Source organism: Coenobita brevimanus, chromosome 54, assembly GCF_032717465.1.
Source record: "Coenobita brevimanus isolate Jiangsu-jjx chromosome 54, ASM3271746v2, whole genome shotgun sequence".
In the NCBI taxonomy this organism is placed as follows: Eukaryota; Metazoa; Arthropoda; class Malacostraca; order Decapoda; family Coenobitidae; genus Coenobita; species Coenobita brevimanus.
Genome location: NC_137007.1, coordinates 162994 through 182216, shown reverse-complemented (window position 1 = coordinate 182216; position 19223 = coordinate 162994). Strand labels below are relative to the sequence as shown.

Genomic DNA, 19223 nt, shown 5'->3' with positions numbered 1-19223 from the left:
GCTTAATACTGTAACAGATAACCTTCAAATAAGATCATACAAAACTAGGAATACACACATCATATATTGTACAGTAGATTATTTTACACCACATGACAGGTCCCTGTGATCCCTCAGCTCTATCACAGTTTCTGTATTTATTTTTCTCGTTTTTTCTACATTTTTCTGGCGGGTTGGTAGAGAGAATGAGGATCAGGAGAGAAGGGAGTAAGGATTGCATGGAAGAGGAACAAACATGAAGGCTTGAGGGGTTCTGTTTCTGTACAGTTTGGCACATTAGTTCCAGTACTGTACCTTAAACAGTGTATGATTGGTACTGATTGCCACTGGCAACACAGATTCATCCTTTGAATGTGTGGTTGCCCAGACCTGGTTGAAATTGTTTGGCATAAGGTAGAATTAAATACAAAACTCATGGATTACTGCCTGGGAGTTAGGAAATGTGTATTAAAAATTTCAAATAAGTATGATGAATAATCCACATATGAAATGAGATATATTGTTAGTTTCAGAGACTGTCAAAAAGTACAATTTCAGTGAAATGACATGTGCCACCCTGTATATTCATATACAGTACAGTAGGACCTGTAGTGATGCCATCCTTAGAATTCCCAAACCTATACCATCCTCTTGAGCTTGTTTAGTTAACAGGCAACTTATAGAATTATAAGCATTTCAGATAACCCAGCTAAAAATGTAAAGTTGATCAAAGACATTTTTTTATGTCTAAAGGTATGTGGTCCTCATGCAGAGTTAAAATTACCCTGGAGCAACCCTTAAAAATCTAATACCTATGTAAAATATCTGTAAAACCCTTGGAAAGACCAAAACAAACCAGCATGTGCCTACCAAACTATATTTGTAAAAAATTCCAAAGCCATGTGGGGAAATGCCGCCCTGGGAGGAAACGGAAGTACTTGGAAGGAGCAGTTAGCCTGAAACGGGTTGTATGTAACTATGGAAGAGTATTGCTGCCACCTTTCCATGGACAAAGATAGAGATCCATGTAACATCCAGTAACTTCTGGAAATAACTGTTGTTGTGGTAAATACCAGTTTCAGTAGTTTTAGTCATATACTGTACCTGTAGTTGGTTTAATTTCATTTGACTGAATTTTGCCACTCACATCTTAAACACTGTGATGTGGTTACATAACATTTGATGAGTTTTAGTTATGAGGTAGGAAGGAATCTCCTAGTTTACTAGGTTCAATGACCCTCCAATCTGACTCTGCCAGGTCATCAACCTTTAGCTGAAAAAGTTTGGGGATCTATCTCAGGTTAGAACAAATGTGATATAGTTACATCAGTTTGCAGTTCAGTTGGGCAGAGTAGGGTGCATGGAATAGCTAATCTCTCATCACTTTGAAAATTGACTGATTTAATACAGTATGTCTTAGATCGTAAAGAAGCTTCGGATCACCCAGGTCCAACCTAACAGATGTAATCCAAGCATTATGCAATGTAACTGTGACCTAATCTTATTTATACCCATATTTACTGCCGGAGAGGGGATGTCTGAAGGTGGTGACACTGATATAACCAGGCAATGGAGCTGCTTGGTTATACAAATCCCCCTCATTCCCCTCCTGAACTTCCACCAAGTGGATTGTGGGTTGCAGAAGGGCAGTTTTATTTGCAGCCAAATGAGTGCACATTGAGATAAGTCACAACCACTACTGCTGTCACAAATTTTTTTCATAATAGAGGGTTCACATATCCCTTTCTTTGTCTGTGAATAGATCAGTATTATGCTTCCATACATAAGCACATGGGGCCGTATGTCTGGTTGGCCACAGAGATCTTTGTAATGCCTCTGCCTCAGCGATTTGCTTTTCATATTAGATCTTGATAATCTTATTGTGCTGTATCTTACTCTACTGAATTGTGTTGATGTCAAATGAATTACATAAATCTCACATGTGCCGCAGAACTCTAGTGTTTTATTCTAGCAGTCATTCGATGATTCTGCTTAGTTAAGAGTGAGACAAAAGAACAGGAGTGTTAACACTGTCACCATTACCTGTCCCATTATTGGGACAACTCTGGTATTTTAACCCAGCTGATATTATGCAATAATATTTTGTTTGGAGTGAGTACAGTAGTAAGAGTATGTGTGTTCACTTTCAAGAGAAATTGGATGTAAATAACTGAGAAAGAGATGGTACGAAGTCTTATCCTCAGCAATTTGTTGTGCAAATTCTGCCTTGACATTTCTTGTGTGCATTGCTTTATTGGTGTAAACCGTGTCAGTACCAAGGAAGGGAATATAGGGATTAAGAAGGGTAATAAATCACTAAGGAAAAGGCAGCAGTCTCATATGCCAGCCAGAATATTGCCAACAACTGGCTCAACTCCTACATGCCTCACCACTGACATCTACTAACCGTGACTCAGGACTCTCCCTTCCAGTTTCTGTCAACGAACTCCAGAGGAAGTTGGAGGAGGAGGTGGACCGGAGGAGGGAGAAATGGGAAGAGGAGCAGGGCAAGCATATCTCAGGGGAAGAAGCACTGATTGCGTCCACAAGGGAAAACCTCTTACAGTCAGAAGAGGGAGGTAAGTAGGAGAGAAAATGTGGAGGGAAAGGGAGGAGAAGGAGGGAAAGGGGACGTGGGAGGAGGAGCAAGGCAGGCACATCTCTGGAGAGGAAGGGGTGATGCCCTCCACAAGGAAAAATATCATATAGTCAGAAGAGGGAGCAAGTTTAGAGGGACAGACAATGGAGAGAAGAGTAAGTGATATTAGCCAAGAGAGGAAAGTGACAGGTAGAAGAGGTGAAGTATTTGTTGAACCTTTGTCCTTGACTATACATTAAAGCTGTGGTTTATGCTACTTCTTGGCTGTATTGCTCTGCATTAAGTTGTGTATTAGCCAACTTGTAACGTAGAATTGTTCCCTAAATTTTATTCCCATGGCTTTTGACAGTATTAAATTGACGTTTATTAGCTAAGCTGTTTGACAAACATTTCCTTATATATGAGGGGTCTAGAGCCACAGGGGAATCCCCACCAATATACTGGTTTTGAGTTAGGTAGGGGAGACAACAGGCTTAACCCTTTTCTCAGTGACAGCACTGGTTGCCATACAAGATTCGGCCTTCTGGACAGTGGTAGAGGGGCTCAAAGTCACGTGGGTTTGTCCATGCTGCCGGGCGAACAAATCAGAGCAGGCAGGCATCTAAGCCACACAGCCCAAACCAATCAGCATTCTCACTCTCTGCCACTCCCCCAGAGCAGCCAATCAGCAAGCGTGTGGCCCGCCCGGTGTGACGGTGAGGTTTCCCTCCCGTGTTCACTGAGGTGTATAATTATTACGTATTGGATTTTTACCCAATTTATTGTGGATTATTGGTGACAAGGTGAGCTGTTGTTATTGGGGTTGAATGGGGGATGACAAGTTCATCACATAGTTACAGTGAGGAGGTGGTGCCCATAACCTCTCATAAGTGTCAGAAGTGTGTGGAGAAGTGGAAAAAGGCAGAAAGGAAGAGGAAAAGAGAGTGGTGAGGGGAGACAGCGGGAGGGGGCGTGGCACCGAGGAGGCAGAGTTGGATGTTGATCTCCTCGATGATGACCCCACCATTTAACCCCCCACTACCCCTTCTCAATTTACTTAAGCACTACACTACTTTTTTTTTTATAGTGTTATTATTTCAATCTATTATGGTAGAGGAAAAATAATAACTGCATTGATTTCAGTTTTAGTTGTCAAAAACGTGAAATTTTTTTTCATTCATTCATTGCCAGACGCCATGTATCCCAAACGGGGTAGCCAAGGCCTTAGAGTTAATTGTTTTACAGGGAGGGGCACTAATCCTCCACCAACCCCACTTGAAACGTAGGGAGAATTGAAATTACAGTACGTAATAATTATTCGTTTATTAATATTAAGTGAACTGGAATCTTCAGTTAATTAAGTTTTGTACATTAATACATTCGTTGATGTTTTTTCTGCTATGTTTTTTAAATCCCTACAGTATGTTATTATGCCCACTTATAAATTGGGGGTTTGGTTTACTGCCTATTTTGTGGTTACGGTTATTATTGTTTTGTTTTTTTGGTTTTACATGTAGAGCATAGGCACTGATGATCATTTTGATGTATAAAAGGTTTGTTTATTACCTTCTGGTTATGACGTTGTCATAAACACAACTTTAAAGGGTCATAACTCAAAAGTACAACTTGGCGCCGATGCCCCTTTGGTTCTAGACGCCTCATATACCTTCTGTCTTTGTTTGTCTTTCTTCTGGATTAATGTATTGAAATTCAGAGCCATATACAGTATATATATATATATATATATATATATATATATAGATATAGGTATACAGTCAATCCTCGTAAATCGCGGCAATTTGGGTCTGGACCACTGCCGTGATTTATGAATAATAACTCTTATGTGAAAAATTACTTTGGGTCTGGACTTTGGCCAACTCGCCCCCACAGCACCCTACCTACACCTATCTAGGCACCATCAAACACAATCATACAAATTTAAGAATATTCAGTGCATGTATTAAGGGATCTCACCTTAATCCTATGACGAAATTGCTTAAGTGAATGGAGTGGGGTGGTGCTGGGAAGAACTTAGAACCTCTCAACACTTGTTCTTCCCAAACTCTTTCACCAGCTTTGAAAACTTCTCTCCCCTCTCAACACGACAAATGAGCTCCAAACGTTTGACTGTACGACAACTGCAACAGCTTCTTGACGCCATACTGCTTAGAGCGCTTCATTGGGGGGTCGGGAGGGGCCATGGCAGGTAGGAGGCAGGGGGAAGTTGCACAAAAAAAGCAGGTAACTCTCGTACTCCACAGCGACGGTCTGTAGTGTGCGGACTGGCAGGACAAGAACAACAACAACATGGCGGCATTAGTATGCACACTTGCCACCAGGGATGCGTGGTGATTGGTTGTTGGTTTCAATTTGAAAGCCTTGGTTTACGATTCTCCTTGGAAAAGGCCCACTTGGGTACCTAGGTCTGTGATTTTCGTGACTTAACAGTGATTTAAGGGTGCCGGCAGTCTGACAGCTCTTAGCCGTGATTTATGAATCTGTGATTTATGAACACGCGATTTACGAGGATTGACTCTATATATATATATATGTATACACACTCACACACACCAGGGCCCCAATTAGATTGACTCTATATATATGTGTATACAGTGGGGCACCAATTTTCGCGCCTAATTGGGTCCAAAAATAATGCGCGAAAGTGGAATTAGCGAAAGTTGGGGCATTGTCTTTATGGCAAAAAGGCTAATTGGTTCCCGGTTATCCTAAAGTAACATCAGATTTTCATTTTCACTTGCAATACAGTACATCAAATCACTATTGTACATTGCATTGTGAGATACAAACAATAAAAACTGTACAGTACACATTATATGAGGAGAAACATACCACAGAGACCAGGTTGAGGTGTTTAATGGATGTTGGGGGTAAGTATCCGAGGTGCGTGGCGGGATTATTTAGCCACGCCAGACGTATTGGCGCCACCTCTTGCTGCCTCGCTACCACTCTACTCTCTCTCTCTGCCTGTCGATTCTGGGATGTTAAATATACGGCAGATTTCACTGTTTTTTGCGCCCTTGTCCATGTGCTCAACTATCTTCCTTTTCATTTCATTATTATACTGCCGTTTCTTCACTCCAACACGATACTCTCTTTTAGGCTTGGCCTTTCCTCCCGACTTTAAATGTCCCGGACACTTTTTATCACCGCCACTGCCTCCCGGCCCTCCCCCCACACCACCAGGCTCTCCCCCCACACCACCAGGCCCTTTCCCCACACTACCAGGTATAGTAGAGGCCATTGAACCGTGAGAATCCAACACAATGGAGCTAGCACGCTCGTACACAATGGCGGGAATGGGTGGACAGAGTGTTGACATGACGTCATTCAAGATGGCGGTGGGTTGCGGGCGGGCGGTGCAGGAAATTCAAAGTTCAAAATATTGTCCCAAACCCAAAATTTGTGCGCGAAAATCGATTTTTTTTCAAGCGAAAGTGGAAGTTAGGGAATATTTGGTGCATGCCGCGAAAGTGGATTCCGCGAATCCTGCTGTAGCGAAAGTTGGTGCACTACTGTATATATATATATATATGTATGTATACACACACACACACACCAGGGCCCCAATTAGCGCGTGATCAAATAGTGCGAATCCCAAATAGTGCGAGCTATATCTTAATATCCACAACGTCTCAAATTAACATTGCTGGTGAAGCCACCTCAGAAGACGTGATTACTGCAGCATCTGTCGAGGATGCATTACAGGATGTGAGACAAGAGGAGGTTACACTGATGCAGGCAACACCAGAAACACCAGGAGAGCTTTCCATAATGCAGATCAGCCGAATGTTGGCTGCTGCAGACGCCTTAACCCTTTTGCTGCAGGTCAGTGAGGAGAAATGGGGAAAAAAATGGTGTGTTTTCAACTTGTGTTATATCCCACTTATCCTTAACCTTAAGAGCTAATATTCTTGTCATCCAAACTTCAATCTTTCAACTATCGTTCGCAACAAACTGCATGTCCGTATGCACTCCAAGCCCGGAGAACGATTTGAGAGAATACAAGGTGTGTTGTGATCGTCTGAAATGGGAAAGACCCCAGTGAGGTGGATATTTCCACCAAACCACAAGATTTTTTTCCGTACAAATTAGGAATCCTGCCACGTTACCTCATCACAATAATTACAATGATAATAATAATAAATAAAACAAAAAACACTTTAGCCAGTCTCGTATGGTTTTATTACGATAATCCAATGTTTACGCTAGACTTCAGGGAAACTGGTGTTAAGAGGAAAATCATTACAAACTTTATAAAACTTCATGAATGACATTTATTACCACTTATTTTTATAAAACTTATTGATATAATGTCATGAGTTATTTAATAGAATAGCTGCACAGTTTGCAAACGCAAAAATGTACACTTGCTAATGCTCTTAGAATATGACTTCTTTGATTATAACAAAAATATCACTGAATCACTTGTATTTTATCAAAGTAATTCACAGTATAATATAAAATAACACTTTTAGCCACTCTAGTATGATTTTAGTGCGATTTGTGTGCATATTGCTTCATATTTTTTACGAGAGAGATTGAGAGGGTAGGAGGGCAGCAAACTGGTTTAGACCAGCTCATCAAGGAGTACGAGAGAGAGAAAAGGGGGGGGAGGTCAGCAAACTGGTCTAGACCAGCTCATTGAGGGTGTGTGTACACGTGTGCGTGTATGTACGTAAACTGTTATTTAGTACTTGAGTAATTGTCAGTGTTTAAAAGTTAAAAAAAAAAAATACAGGTTCTCTCTTCATTTTAACCCCTAAAGTTGGAGTCTCTCATCCACCAAATGAATTTTCCCCCATAAGTTATGTGTTTCAATTAGTGCGATATCAAATAGTGCGCACTCACACATCCACCATAAAGGCGCATTATTAGGACTAAGGTGTATATATATACAGTCATCCCTTAATATTCACAGGGGTTAGGTAACAGAGACACCTGTGGATGTTAAAAATCTGCGGATATCTGCTGCCCCCCCTTAAAAATGCCTCTGGACCCCCCATTTCCTTATATAACTAAAGAAAAATCCTATGTGCATGTTTACAACCACTTTACTACAAGAACATTAAAAAACTACTTTATTTAATACTAGAACATTAAAAGTTGAAAATAATGAATAGTGTAGTCCTGCATGGCCTTTTCTGACAACTGTGCTCATCCCAGCTCCCTCCAAAAGGAAGAGTGTTACAGTATATTTCATTCACTGGATAATGACATTACTGTACTAAAACAGCCACGAACTGTGCCTGGGATAATGTTACAGTGTGAACAGAGTTCAGTGAGATAATTTTTTTTTTTCTGTAGCCATCCACGGATATTCAAAACCGCGAATGTTAAGGGATGACTGTATATAATTATATATATAATTATGTGTACTGGATATATATATACAGTACCCTCGCGTCCAACACACGTTAGTCCAGCACGATTCACGTCCAGCACTGAGAGCAAATAATTAGTATTATTTAATACAATTTAATTACTGCAACACGAGTGTGTTAGCATAACATGCACAGAGCTCCAAGAAGTGGGCGAAATCCGCAGAGTTCACCTCTAGCACGATCACCCCCGGTCCAACACGGTCATACTGGACATTCCCATGATGATGATAACCAATGAAAACTTCTGATCAAGTAGCCTTCCCCGCCCGCTATCGTGACGTGATTGTGATGCCGCCCAATTAAAAACGCTTCTGCTGTCACGTGATGTTTTGTTTAAATTTCTCCCGCCACAGCGCCACTCAGTCGCATAATTCGCATTGGAAGGTGCGTTTTTCTTGCTGCATTTTCTGCCCTTGTTACTGCATTTTACCCTGCTCACGATGTCTAGGAAGCCTTCTGAGAACCCCAAGAAGCGTCGGCACCTCCCTCAGGCCACCAAGCTAGAAAGCATCGAGAGGAAGAAGAAAGGGGAGAGGAAAGTTGACATTGCCAAGGCCTACGACATGAATGAAGCCAACATGAGGACCATAATAAAAAACCAAGACAAGATCCTGGCAGCCAAAGGCTATCACACGGCACTTCATACCAGGTTTGCCGAGGATACGATGGTAAATCAGAACGGTAACGTGGTAAAATTGCCGGCGATACCACGGGCATTTGGAATTCATCTGGATGGATTCCTGCCAAGGATATGACGGGCAAAACAGTGTGACCAAAACCCAGGCGACTCGACAGAGAATGTATCGTACTGCAGCATTGAACATTAGCCTGACACTGAATACATATTAATATTTTAGAATAAATATCAATCGTTTTGAAACCCTTCTCATCGGCGTGTGTACCATTTTATAAACAAAGTTGCTTCTCCTCATTCTCTACCGAGTCAGCGACAGCAATCACTTTCCACAGTCACGAGACGGAGCTCTGGCAACAGTGTGAGAAGCATGCCCTTTTCTGAGGATACGAGGAACGTGTGTGATAACGTCCAAGTTTTGTTCCACATAAATCTTCCTTGGCCGTTCCTGATACGAGGTACCGTGTGATACCTTACAGAGTGCTAGGACAGGCAGAAGCAGGACCTTCCGTGGCTGTGGACGAAGATAGTGATTCTGAGTGTGATTTCGAAGGATTTAAGAGGGAGGTTGAGGTGCTGCTGCAGCTATTACCCGCTAGTGACGCCAGCATCCATCCTCCGGGGACCCAGTAGGACTACCTACAGCCTTGGATACCACCTTCCATTCCCAGCAAGCCCACCAACACTATCTTAAAAGGTTAGTTATCATTCATAGCACAGTACCATTTATTATGATTACAATAGTACCAATATATGTATAGGTATATGGTAGGTATTTAGGGTGACTTTTCCTAGGGTTGCTGACATAATTCATTTTTCCCCATAAGCTCTGTTGTTTGTCCAACACGTTTCTGGTCCAACACGTGACCCATGCATGACAATATTACCATGTTGGACGCGAGGGTACTGTATATATATATTTGTACTGTATATCTGTCTCTCTATCTATCTATCTATCTATAAATATATAAATAAGAGTAAATGCAGATGAAACAAAAGTAATGGTACCTAGGGCTGGGGGTGGTACTGTCAAAGAAGAGGAAGAGAGGCCATGTGCAGTAGTAGTAGTAGTACCGGTAGTAATAGTTGTTCCCTAGGCTGTCTGGCCAAACAGCCCCGAGTCCCTTAGGAAGGCCATGACCGAGACCGGGCTTTCCCACAGAGCTCTCAAAGAGTGTATGTTGTGTTGTTGGCGTAGATGATTGTGTGCAATGCAGTCTTCCATAATGTGCTTAATAGTTTGGGGTGCTGTGTTGCATCCTGGACAGGCATCAGCGACGGAGTCATCCAGCCTCTTCTGGTAGCTTAAGAGGGCTGGATGGTGCCCACATCTCAGCCTGGCCAGGTGGACCCTGTCCTCACGAGGGAGATAGGATTCAGAAGGGTGGATGTCAGGAGGTCATGCATGCAGCTGTGTGTTGTCTTTAAGTGACTGAATGGAGCGGCGAGTGATCTGAGTGTGGATATTCTTCTGGAAACTGGTCTGAGGTGGGCGAGGGGGGAGAGATGACAGTATTTGTGTATGGTATCGTATGCTGGGTGTTGTTTTGATGTTCCTTGGTGTGGATGGATGTGCTGCCGTGTAATATAGCTGATGTTGTGGGTTTGTGGAGGCTGCAGCAAGAAACTGGGTGCCTCTCATGTCTAAGTGATCCTTGACTTTGAGGACTTTGGTTTCTTGATGTAGGTGGTCTGTGGGTGAAGTAGCTGTGCAGCCTGTGATTATTTTTAGGGCCTTGTTCTGTATGGTCTGTAGAGTGTTGTAGTGTGTTTTGGTGAGGTTAGGAGCCCAGGCAGGGCTTGAATAATTCATCACTGAACGTATGTATTGTTTGTATAATGTGGTGGTTGTTTCTTTGTTGTGTCCGAATGTTGTATGGGCAAGTGACCTCAAAGCATTGAGTCTTGGTGTTATTTTATTTTTAATGTTTGTGATGTGTTGTTTAAATGACATTGATATATTGTATGTTACACCAAGGATTTTGTGTGTGTGTGTGTGTGTGTGTGTGTGTGTGTGTGTGGTAGGGCAGTGTTGTTTATGGTGAGGTGTGGGATGTGACTGTGTTCTGCTGTCCAGTTTGTGAGAAGGGTCACTGTAGATTTGGCTGGGGGTATTTTTACCCTGTTTGTGATGAACCATTCGTGTAGTGTGTTGAGGGAAGGTTGGATGATGTGTGCAGCTGTGTTTGCATTTTGGTGTGTACATGTAATTGTTATATCATCTGCATAGTAAGCTATGTGTATCTGTTGTGTGTGGGGTGTGGTTATGTTGTGCATGTATAGGTTAAAGAGTATAGGGGACAAAACAGATCCTTGGGGGACGCCGTTTGTGAAGTTTCTGTTGTTAGAAGACTGACTGGCAAATGTTTCAAGTGCACATCTGTCTGCTTGGTAGTTTGCCAGCTATCTTTTTGTGTTACTGTGCATGTTTGTGTTGAGTATTATGTTTGTGAGGTTGTGGCGGGGGATGGCATCAAAAGCTTTGCTGATGTTTAGTGTGATGAGGGGTGTTCTGTGTGGTGGCCTAGCTGAATTCGTGCCATTGAAAACTCTCTGTGTAAGGTCTGTAAGGGGGGTGTTTGTGGAGTGTAGTGGCCTAAAACTATGTTGTGATGGCTAGAAGAATGTGAGCTGTGACTAGTTGTAGTACCAGTTGTTCAGTGACTTTGAAGGGGGTGCAAAGGAGTGTGATGGGGCAGTGTGAAGAGGGTAACGTGGGGTCTTTGTTGGGTTTAGGGATAGTGATGATAATTCCATGCTTCCAGATGTTGGGTATTATGTTGTGTGAGTAGCTGTAGTTTGATATGTTGGTGAGTGCTTGTATGCCTTGTGGTCCAAGGTGTTTAAGGTGAATGTTGCTTATGTTGTCTGGTCCACATGCAGATGAGTACTTGAGGTTGTTAATGATGTGCTTCGTCTGGTTGTAAGTGAAAGGTGCGTAGTCTAGGTCTGTGGGGATCTGTCTCTTACGTCGGATGATACGTCGGTCTTCGGGATGGGGATTTAGATGGCTGACTTGTGAAAAGTGATTAATGTGAGTGCTTGTTGTTTGTTTGAGGGTATGGTGTCTGTTGTGATGGCAGCGTGTGATTGTGTGGTGTTGCTGTTGGAAAGTGTGATGCTGTGTAGTGTTTTGTAGAGTTTGCTAATGTTTGTTTTGTGGTCAAGTGTTTGGAGGTAATTTTTCAAGTTTAGTGTTTGCTGTTCTGATATTTTATTGGGTATTTGAGTGTTGAGTTCTTGTATTTGTTGTATGGTGTCTTGTGTCTGGGGTGTTTGGGTGTGTTGCAGTGTGTCATGTTGTCTGATGAGGCCTTGAATTTCTGGTGTGAAGTTGGGGTTGGGTCTCTTTCTGTTGCCTTTAGGGATGTGTCTTTTGTCTGCATTTTGTATAATTGTATTGAAAGTGTGCAGTTTATCACAAGGGCATAGGAAGTACTTCTATCATATGCAGTGTTTGTGATAAGAGGGTGCATAAGAGATGTAGTGGTATTAGAGGTAGACTGCAAGGTAATGCTGATTTCATGTGTGTGGTGTGTCAGGGAGAGCGTGGATACTGCCAGGTGTGAAAGGATTGAACTTGCTGGTGAGTCTTGAGTGTATGGAAGAATTTTTGTTATTTGGGGGACAAGTTATGTGCTGGAGGTGGGGCAGGAGCTAGCTCTGTGGCTAGAGTGAGTAGTGGTTGGAAGAAGTTCAGGGAGCTGTTGCCTCTCCTGACTTTGAGAGGGCTCTCCCTCCGTGCTAAGGGATCTTTGTATGTGGCATGTGTTAGGAGTGTAATGCTGTATGGCAGTGAGACCTGGGCAGTAAAGAAAGAGGATATCCGCAGGCTCAGGCTTACAGATGTGGCAGTGATTTGGTGGATGTGCAATACGTCCATGCATGCATGGCCTGGGGAGGCTAGTTTTATGATGGAAGAGTTGAGAGGTAGGATGTGCCTGGAGTGTATTGGTGTTGTGATGAGGAGAGGTAGGTTGAGATGGTTTGAGCATGTGGAGAGGATGGGGGGTGATAATTGGGTGCAGAAAGTGTAAAGTGTTAATGCTGGGGTTAGGGTAGTGAGAGGTAGACCAAAAATGACCTGGGATGAGGTCATTGCATGTGACCTCAGGGTTAAGAGGCTAAATAGGGAAGCTGCCAGAGATTGAGCTGCATGGCGAGCTGCCATTAGGTGACCAAGATCAAGGCATACAAGCACGTTGGAGCCTTCAAAAACACACACACACACACACACACACACACACACACACACACACACACACACACACACACACACACACACACACACACACACACACACACACACACACACACACACACACACACACACACTGGTGCAGTGGTAACGCTCTCGCTTGCCAACTGGTGGACGGGAGTCCGCGCCTCGCTCAGGTTGCGAAAAGTTTCACTGACGAAGTGGGTGGTTACTGTCCCCCTTGAGCAAGGGGACGGGTGTGTGCGTGTGTGAAGGTCACAGCTTTGCCCTTAGATCGGACTATATGAGCTCTCAGCTCCCTTCCGGGAGGGTAAAAGCTGATGATCACGACCATCAAGTGATCATGACCGACCCGGTGAATTACAAACACACACACAAGGCACGGAGGAGACCAGACACACACTGACATCGCTCCATACACGGCCAACCTAGCCAGAGGCATTACCTAAATTTGTATCTTTATATGAGTCAAGCTCTGTACCAGCTTAAACCAAATGGTGTTCTAATAAATAAATAAAAAAAAAAAAAAAAAAGAGAGAAGAAGTTTTAAAGCAGGACTTGTTCAAACAGAAAAGAAAACAAATTAGAGTAAGAATGCGCACAGTCAGCTGATCGTTGTTTAGTCTACAATCTGCCCCAGGGAATGTAAGTACCATATGTGTTTTTAGTACTGCAACATGAACACATACTTTAGTAAAACAAATTTGGAAAAGAAAAGGGATAAAGGTAGAAAGCAGGACGATGATTACCAAGAACTGGTTGAGATGGAGACTCATTACAAACTGGTTGAGTGAGTACACAGGCTTGAGACTGCTTTTCAAAATGAAATTGATGAAATTAAGAAACAGATGCACTTGCAAAAGGAAGAAATAGAAAAATTAGGAAAGGAAGTCAACAAGAAAGACATAACTATAGGAGAGCTATCAGTTGAAGTGGGTACACTTAGGAGAAAAATTAGTGAAATGGCAAGTACAGTAGTCAACCACGAGAGTATTATGTAAGAGTTCAAAAGTGATACAGAGACAATTAGGCAAGTAAGCAGTCTGATAGATCAGAGCAGTGATATTGAGGAGAAGATAACACAGGTGAATGAAGCTGTGCAAAGTAACAAAATTGATGTGGAAACCACATATGCTGAAATGGTGAAAGTAAAGAAAGACTTAGAAACAAGGGTGGAAGAAAAAAGCATTAAAAAGGAAGTCTATCTATCTATCTATTCCCAGACGCCTCAATCCCGTTTGGGGTGGCCACAAACAAATCGCCTCCAAGTCGCCCTGTCCCCCGCCATTTCACTGCCCTGCTCCCAACTCACACCCCCCTCTCTCATATACCTCTCCACCCCATCCCTCCATCTCATCCTCGGCCTCCCCCTCCCTCTTCCCCCTTCCACCTCACTCATATACACTCTCTTCGTCAGTCTTTCACCCTCCATCCTCTCCACATGGCCAAACCACCTCAGTGTGTTCCTCATAACGCTTCCTGTCACATCCACATCCACACCACAACGCTCCTTTATAAAAAGGAAGTGAAAAGAATAATCCAAAACAATCCTAAGTTAGTCAGAGATTCAGTAGATATTAACAAATCTATTGTAATCACTGGTATAGAAGAGGAAGAAGTAAAAAACAAGATCTCAAGAGACAAAAAGGAGATGGTAAATGTAATGGGCATATTGGAAGAAGTATCAGAAGAAATCTGTAGTAAAGACATAGAGGAACACTAAAGGTTAGGGAAATACGAGAGAAGTAAATCAAGACCCCCACAGGTAACCTTCCAGAGTGTAAACACTGTGGAGGAGATGCTAAAAAATACAAAGAATCTTATGGAAAAAGAGGAGTTCAAAAATATATGGATAAAAAGATGCCTAACACAAGAGGAACTGGAATTACTGAAAGAGAAGAGGGAGGAAGCAAAAACAAAAATTGAAGGAAGATCAGAGGAGGAGGAGAACACATTTTTTTACAGAGTAATTGGATTGCAGGTACGAAAGTGGTACATAAACAGGAGGGAATAAAAAGGAGGAAGGTAGTAGAACCAAATTATGACAAGTATATAAACAAGATGATTAAGTTGATGTACTCAAATGTTGATGGAATGGTATCTAAATTATTAGAGATGAATGATTATGTCAGAGAAAATGAACCACATATAATATGCTTAACTGAAACAAAACACCAAGGATATCAAATGACATCCTAAACTTAGAGGAATACAATATATGGAGAAGAGATAGGAACTTAAAAAAAGGAGGAGGAATTATAATATTAACTAAGAAAAATCTAAAAGTCAAAGAAATAGAATTAGATATACCCTCACAAGTAGAACTGATTAGAGATAAATACATCTGAAGGGAAAGTAATTGTAGCCAATTTGTACATGCCACCCAGATCAAACACATGGGAAAGAGATGAATATGAGGACCTGGCGGAGAGTACAATTCAGAGTTTAAGAGCATTACTACATAAAATGGAAGAGAAATAAAAAAGAATTATACTAACTGGAGATTTTAATACATACATAAATTGGAATACTCTAGATAAAATAAGCCAAGAAAGCTGTTGGGACCAAAAGCTCCTGGATCTTGTGCAAGAGTTTTTCCTAACGCAACATGTAAGGGAAAGCACCAGAAAAAGAGGACTCGATGTACCCTCAATGCTAGATCTCATATTTACTAGGCAAGAAAACAATATTGACAGTTTAATATATCACCCTCCATTCTGCAAAAGCGACCATGCAGTACTAAATTGCAACTTCAGGATTGCATATGACATAGATAACAGAAATGAAAGTTACAAAAAGAGCCTAAACTATAAAAAGGGAAAGTATCATGACCTAAAGAAGTACTTATTAGAAATAGCTTGGGAAAAGGAGCTGAGAGGACAAGATTTAAATGCTATATATGAAAAATTCTGTGAACTTTATGAAATAGGAGTCCAGAAGTACATCCCACAGCACAAAGAAGCAGAAAAGAAAATAAAGAAATGGTTCAATACAGAATGTAAAAAATCAAAAGAAAAAAGAGATTTGTTGTGGAATAGATACAGAAGACACAATAGTGAAAGGGCATATAATAATTACAAACAGGCAAGAAACGATTATACAAGAATAAGGAGGGAAGCCCAAAAACAGTTTGAGGAGGATATCATAAATAAAAGTAGTGATCAACCAAAGCTATTTTACAGCTACATCAGAAGCAAAACCAAAGTAAAAGATAAAATACAATCCATTAAGGACGATGGAATCACCTATACACAAGAGAAGGATATTTGTGAAGCACTAAACAAGAATTTCCAATCAGTTTTTACAGAGGAAAAAATTTTTGAGAGGGATTATGTGGAACATGCATGCCCACACATACTACCAGATATACAAACATCAGAAAAAGAAATACAGGGGGAGCTAAGTAAATTAGACAAAGGAAAAGCAAATGGTCCTGATGAAATTTCATGTTGGGTGCTATGTGAATGTGCAAAGGAAGCATCAGCAAGAGGACACTGCAAAAAATTGCATAAAAAGAGAGGTGATAAAGACATAAGGAAATTTAGTTTCCCAAATAGAACAATTGATCAGTGGAATGCACTACCGAATGAAATAGTGTGTGCCAAAACAATTCACAAATTTAAGGATATGTACGATAAATATGGTTTAAGACACGGGACAGTACGAGCTTGACTCATTCCTGTAAAGATACAATTAAGTAAGAACACACACACACACACACACACACACACACACACACACACACACACACACACACACACACACAGCCAGCTAAAGGTGGGGGATGGTAGGTGTTAGGTTATATGTGCTATGTAATAATTATAATATGGACTGCTTGAAGTTAGCCCTTACATGATATTTCTTGGTTTCTGTCCAATTTTAATTGCTGAAGATGATGCACCTGGGCAGGTACTGAGGCAAAGAAGGGTCACACTGGGCCCAAACTAGAGCGCTCGGACACCACCAAGTCCAACTCACCCTCCCTTAGTGGTGGAAACTTCCTGGATGTGCCTCGCTCTGACACACTCATATCCATGACAGACAGACGCCCAGGTAAGGGGCAGTAGAATGAATTTGGTCATTTGATTGGGTTAGGTTAAGAACAGGGAGACCAAAGATGAGATGAAGGAGAGAGAGAGAGAGGGGGGAGGCAGCTTCTTGGCAGAGGACAGGGATTTTATTTGTAGCCATTCATGCCATGATTAAGTCATTTACTTATGAATTAATAGATAGATAGAGAAACTGAGGATACAGTAGGTTGTCAAAGTGAGTAAGTTAGGCTAGTTCTCAGGTTAAGGATAACCATTCTATGTTAATTTGGGATAAGGGAGGTTGAATTCAGGTAGGGTAAAGTAGAGCAGAGTACATAAGTTATGTTGTGTTAGAGTTGGTTAGGTTGATGAATTAGGTTTGGTTAGGTTGAGATAAGGTAGAGTATATTACATTTGATAAGGTTAGGGTATTGTAAGGTTAGATAGGTTAGACAGGATCTGTTCTTGTATATAGGTAGTGTTCCTCTTACTATGTTATGTTGGAATAGAGTAGGGTAGGCTGTCAGATTAGGTTTCATTAGGTTGTGTTAGGACTGGGTAGGTTAGATTAAATTTGGTTAAGATATTGTATGGTTAGATAGGTTAGATAGGATATGTTTATATGTACAAGTAATGTTCTGTTTGTTGACTAAGTTATGTTGCATTAGAGTTGGGTAGCCTAAGTTAGGTTAGGTTAGATTAGGTTAGGTTAGATTGAGTTAGGGCAGAGTTGGTTAAATCAGATTAAGATAGGCTGTTGTACAGTAAGGTGAGTTAAATAAAATATATTTTTTATGAATAAGTGATGTTCCAGCTTTTGACTGATTCCTGTAGATGCATTTATAATAATTATGTTTTCAGTCATATTGGGTTTTGGGTTTTTAGATTTTGGTACTAGTTTGTTTCCAGTTCATAGAATGCATTAGTTGTTCTGTGACCAACTTCACAATGGGGATTCTTTAAGAGGAAGCTTGGCATCGTTTGATTTTATTAAATGTGATGTGAGTGTGTGTGGTCTGTTTCACTGGCCATACTGTTTAAAAGTTCTTCCTCTGTTGTGTTTTCCCTGCTCTTTGACCCCTGCCTCACCCCATCCTTGAGTGGGAGAAAAGGTTGAGATGATGTAATGATGATGAAGGTGGTGATGCTGCTGCTGCTGATGGTGGTGATGCTGCTGCTGCTGCTGCTGCTGCTGCTGCTGATGATGATGATGATGATGATGATGATGATGATGATGATTTGCTGTCCTCAGATAAGCGTCGGCCATCAATTCTGCCAGTACCAGATATGTTCACGGGATCAACACTGAACATGATGGGTCAGGAACGCAACAGTGAAGATGCATCAGGGGAGAGTGATGATGAACTTGACGACATGGACTGGCAGTCACATTCAGAGAGGATTGCGTGAGTACTTTACTCTGTACTTTCTCACATTCATACCGGTGCTGGAGAAGGACACCTTCACATGGTGGTACTGATATTACAGGGCAGTGGAGCTGCCTAATTGGTACAGCTATTCATCATTCCCCTCCATATCCCCTGAAAGGAGGATGGTGGACTGCAAATGATGGGCAGTATAAGTCTGGCATCTACCAGATTCTCGTTCAGATGGGCCAGGGGTATCAACTGTTATGACTGCTGTACTGTACTTCCATAGTATTTATAGGTACTTTCATACTGTGAGGTTGATGATATGGTGTGGGAGTTGCTTGCAGTGATGATCACATAAGTAGTTTATGTACTTTCATACTTTGATATTCATCATCCAGTCCTTTATTGCCTTATCAGGAAACGAGAGACCCAGGGCAAGGCTGCTTACTTTGACATTTAAAGCAAGGATGACCTACTGTTCATTCCTGAGAGGCATTAAGTGAACAATAAGCCCCAACCACACCTCAGATGTAAGCCAAGTCACATCCAGTTGGAGCACCTTAATCCACTAGACCACCAGGCTTCCATTTGGTTATATAGTTACCACCTGGTGTAGTAAATGGTTTCTTGGTTTATGGGGATCATTTTGGGTTTTCATTCACAGTAGTCGCCAGAAGATATCACGACATCGAGTGAGTGGGTGGTGGGGGCACAAGAAATAATACGTGCTAGTAGGTATATATGTGAAGTGGGACCAGGATTCCAGTTTGAATGGTGTGATATTTGAATAATTGTTTGGGTCATTTTGTGGTAGGTGGGGGTGCTCACCATCCTTTCACTCGATGTAGTGCTGCTCTTGGGTGTCTGCCCTTTCCTCTCCTCCATCCCTCTTTCCTTCCATCCTCTTCTGTCTTCCTTTCATTCATTCATTCCTTGTCCTTCTGCCTATGGGGAACTTTACACTCCCTCTTATGTCTTTTTTCCTTCATTCTTTTCTCTTCCTTCTG

The 19223-nt window shown here is 41.7% G+C and overlaps 1 protein-coding gene across 1 annotated transcript in view; it reads left to right on the top strand.

Moving 5' to 3' along the window:
- The window catches only part of LOC145400916 (potassium channel subfamily T member 2-like), a 222844-nt gene that overhangs the window by 96112 nt on the left and 107509 nt on the right, over positions 1–19223 (top strand). Inside the window, exons 15-18 of the mRNA XM_080273274.1 lie at positions 2412–2558; positions 5887–5889; positions 16722–16865; positions 18096–18249. Of these exons, the coding sequence (XP_080129400.1) occupies positions 2412–2558; positions 5887–5889; positions 16722–16865; positions 18096–18249 (448 nt within the window). The remainder of the gene's footprint in view (positions 1–2411; positions 2559–5886; positions 5890–16721; positions 16866–18095; positions 18250–19223) is intronic.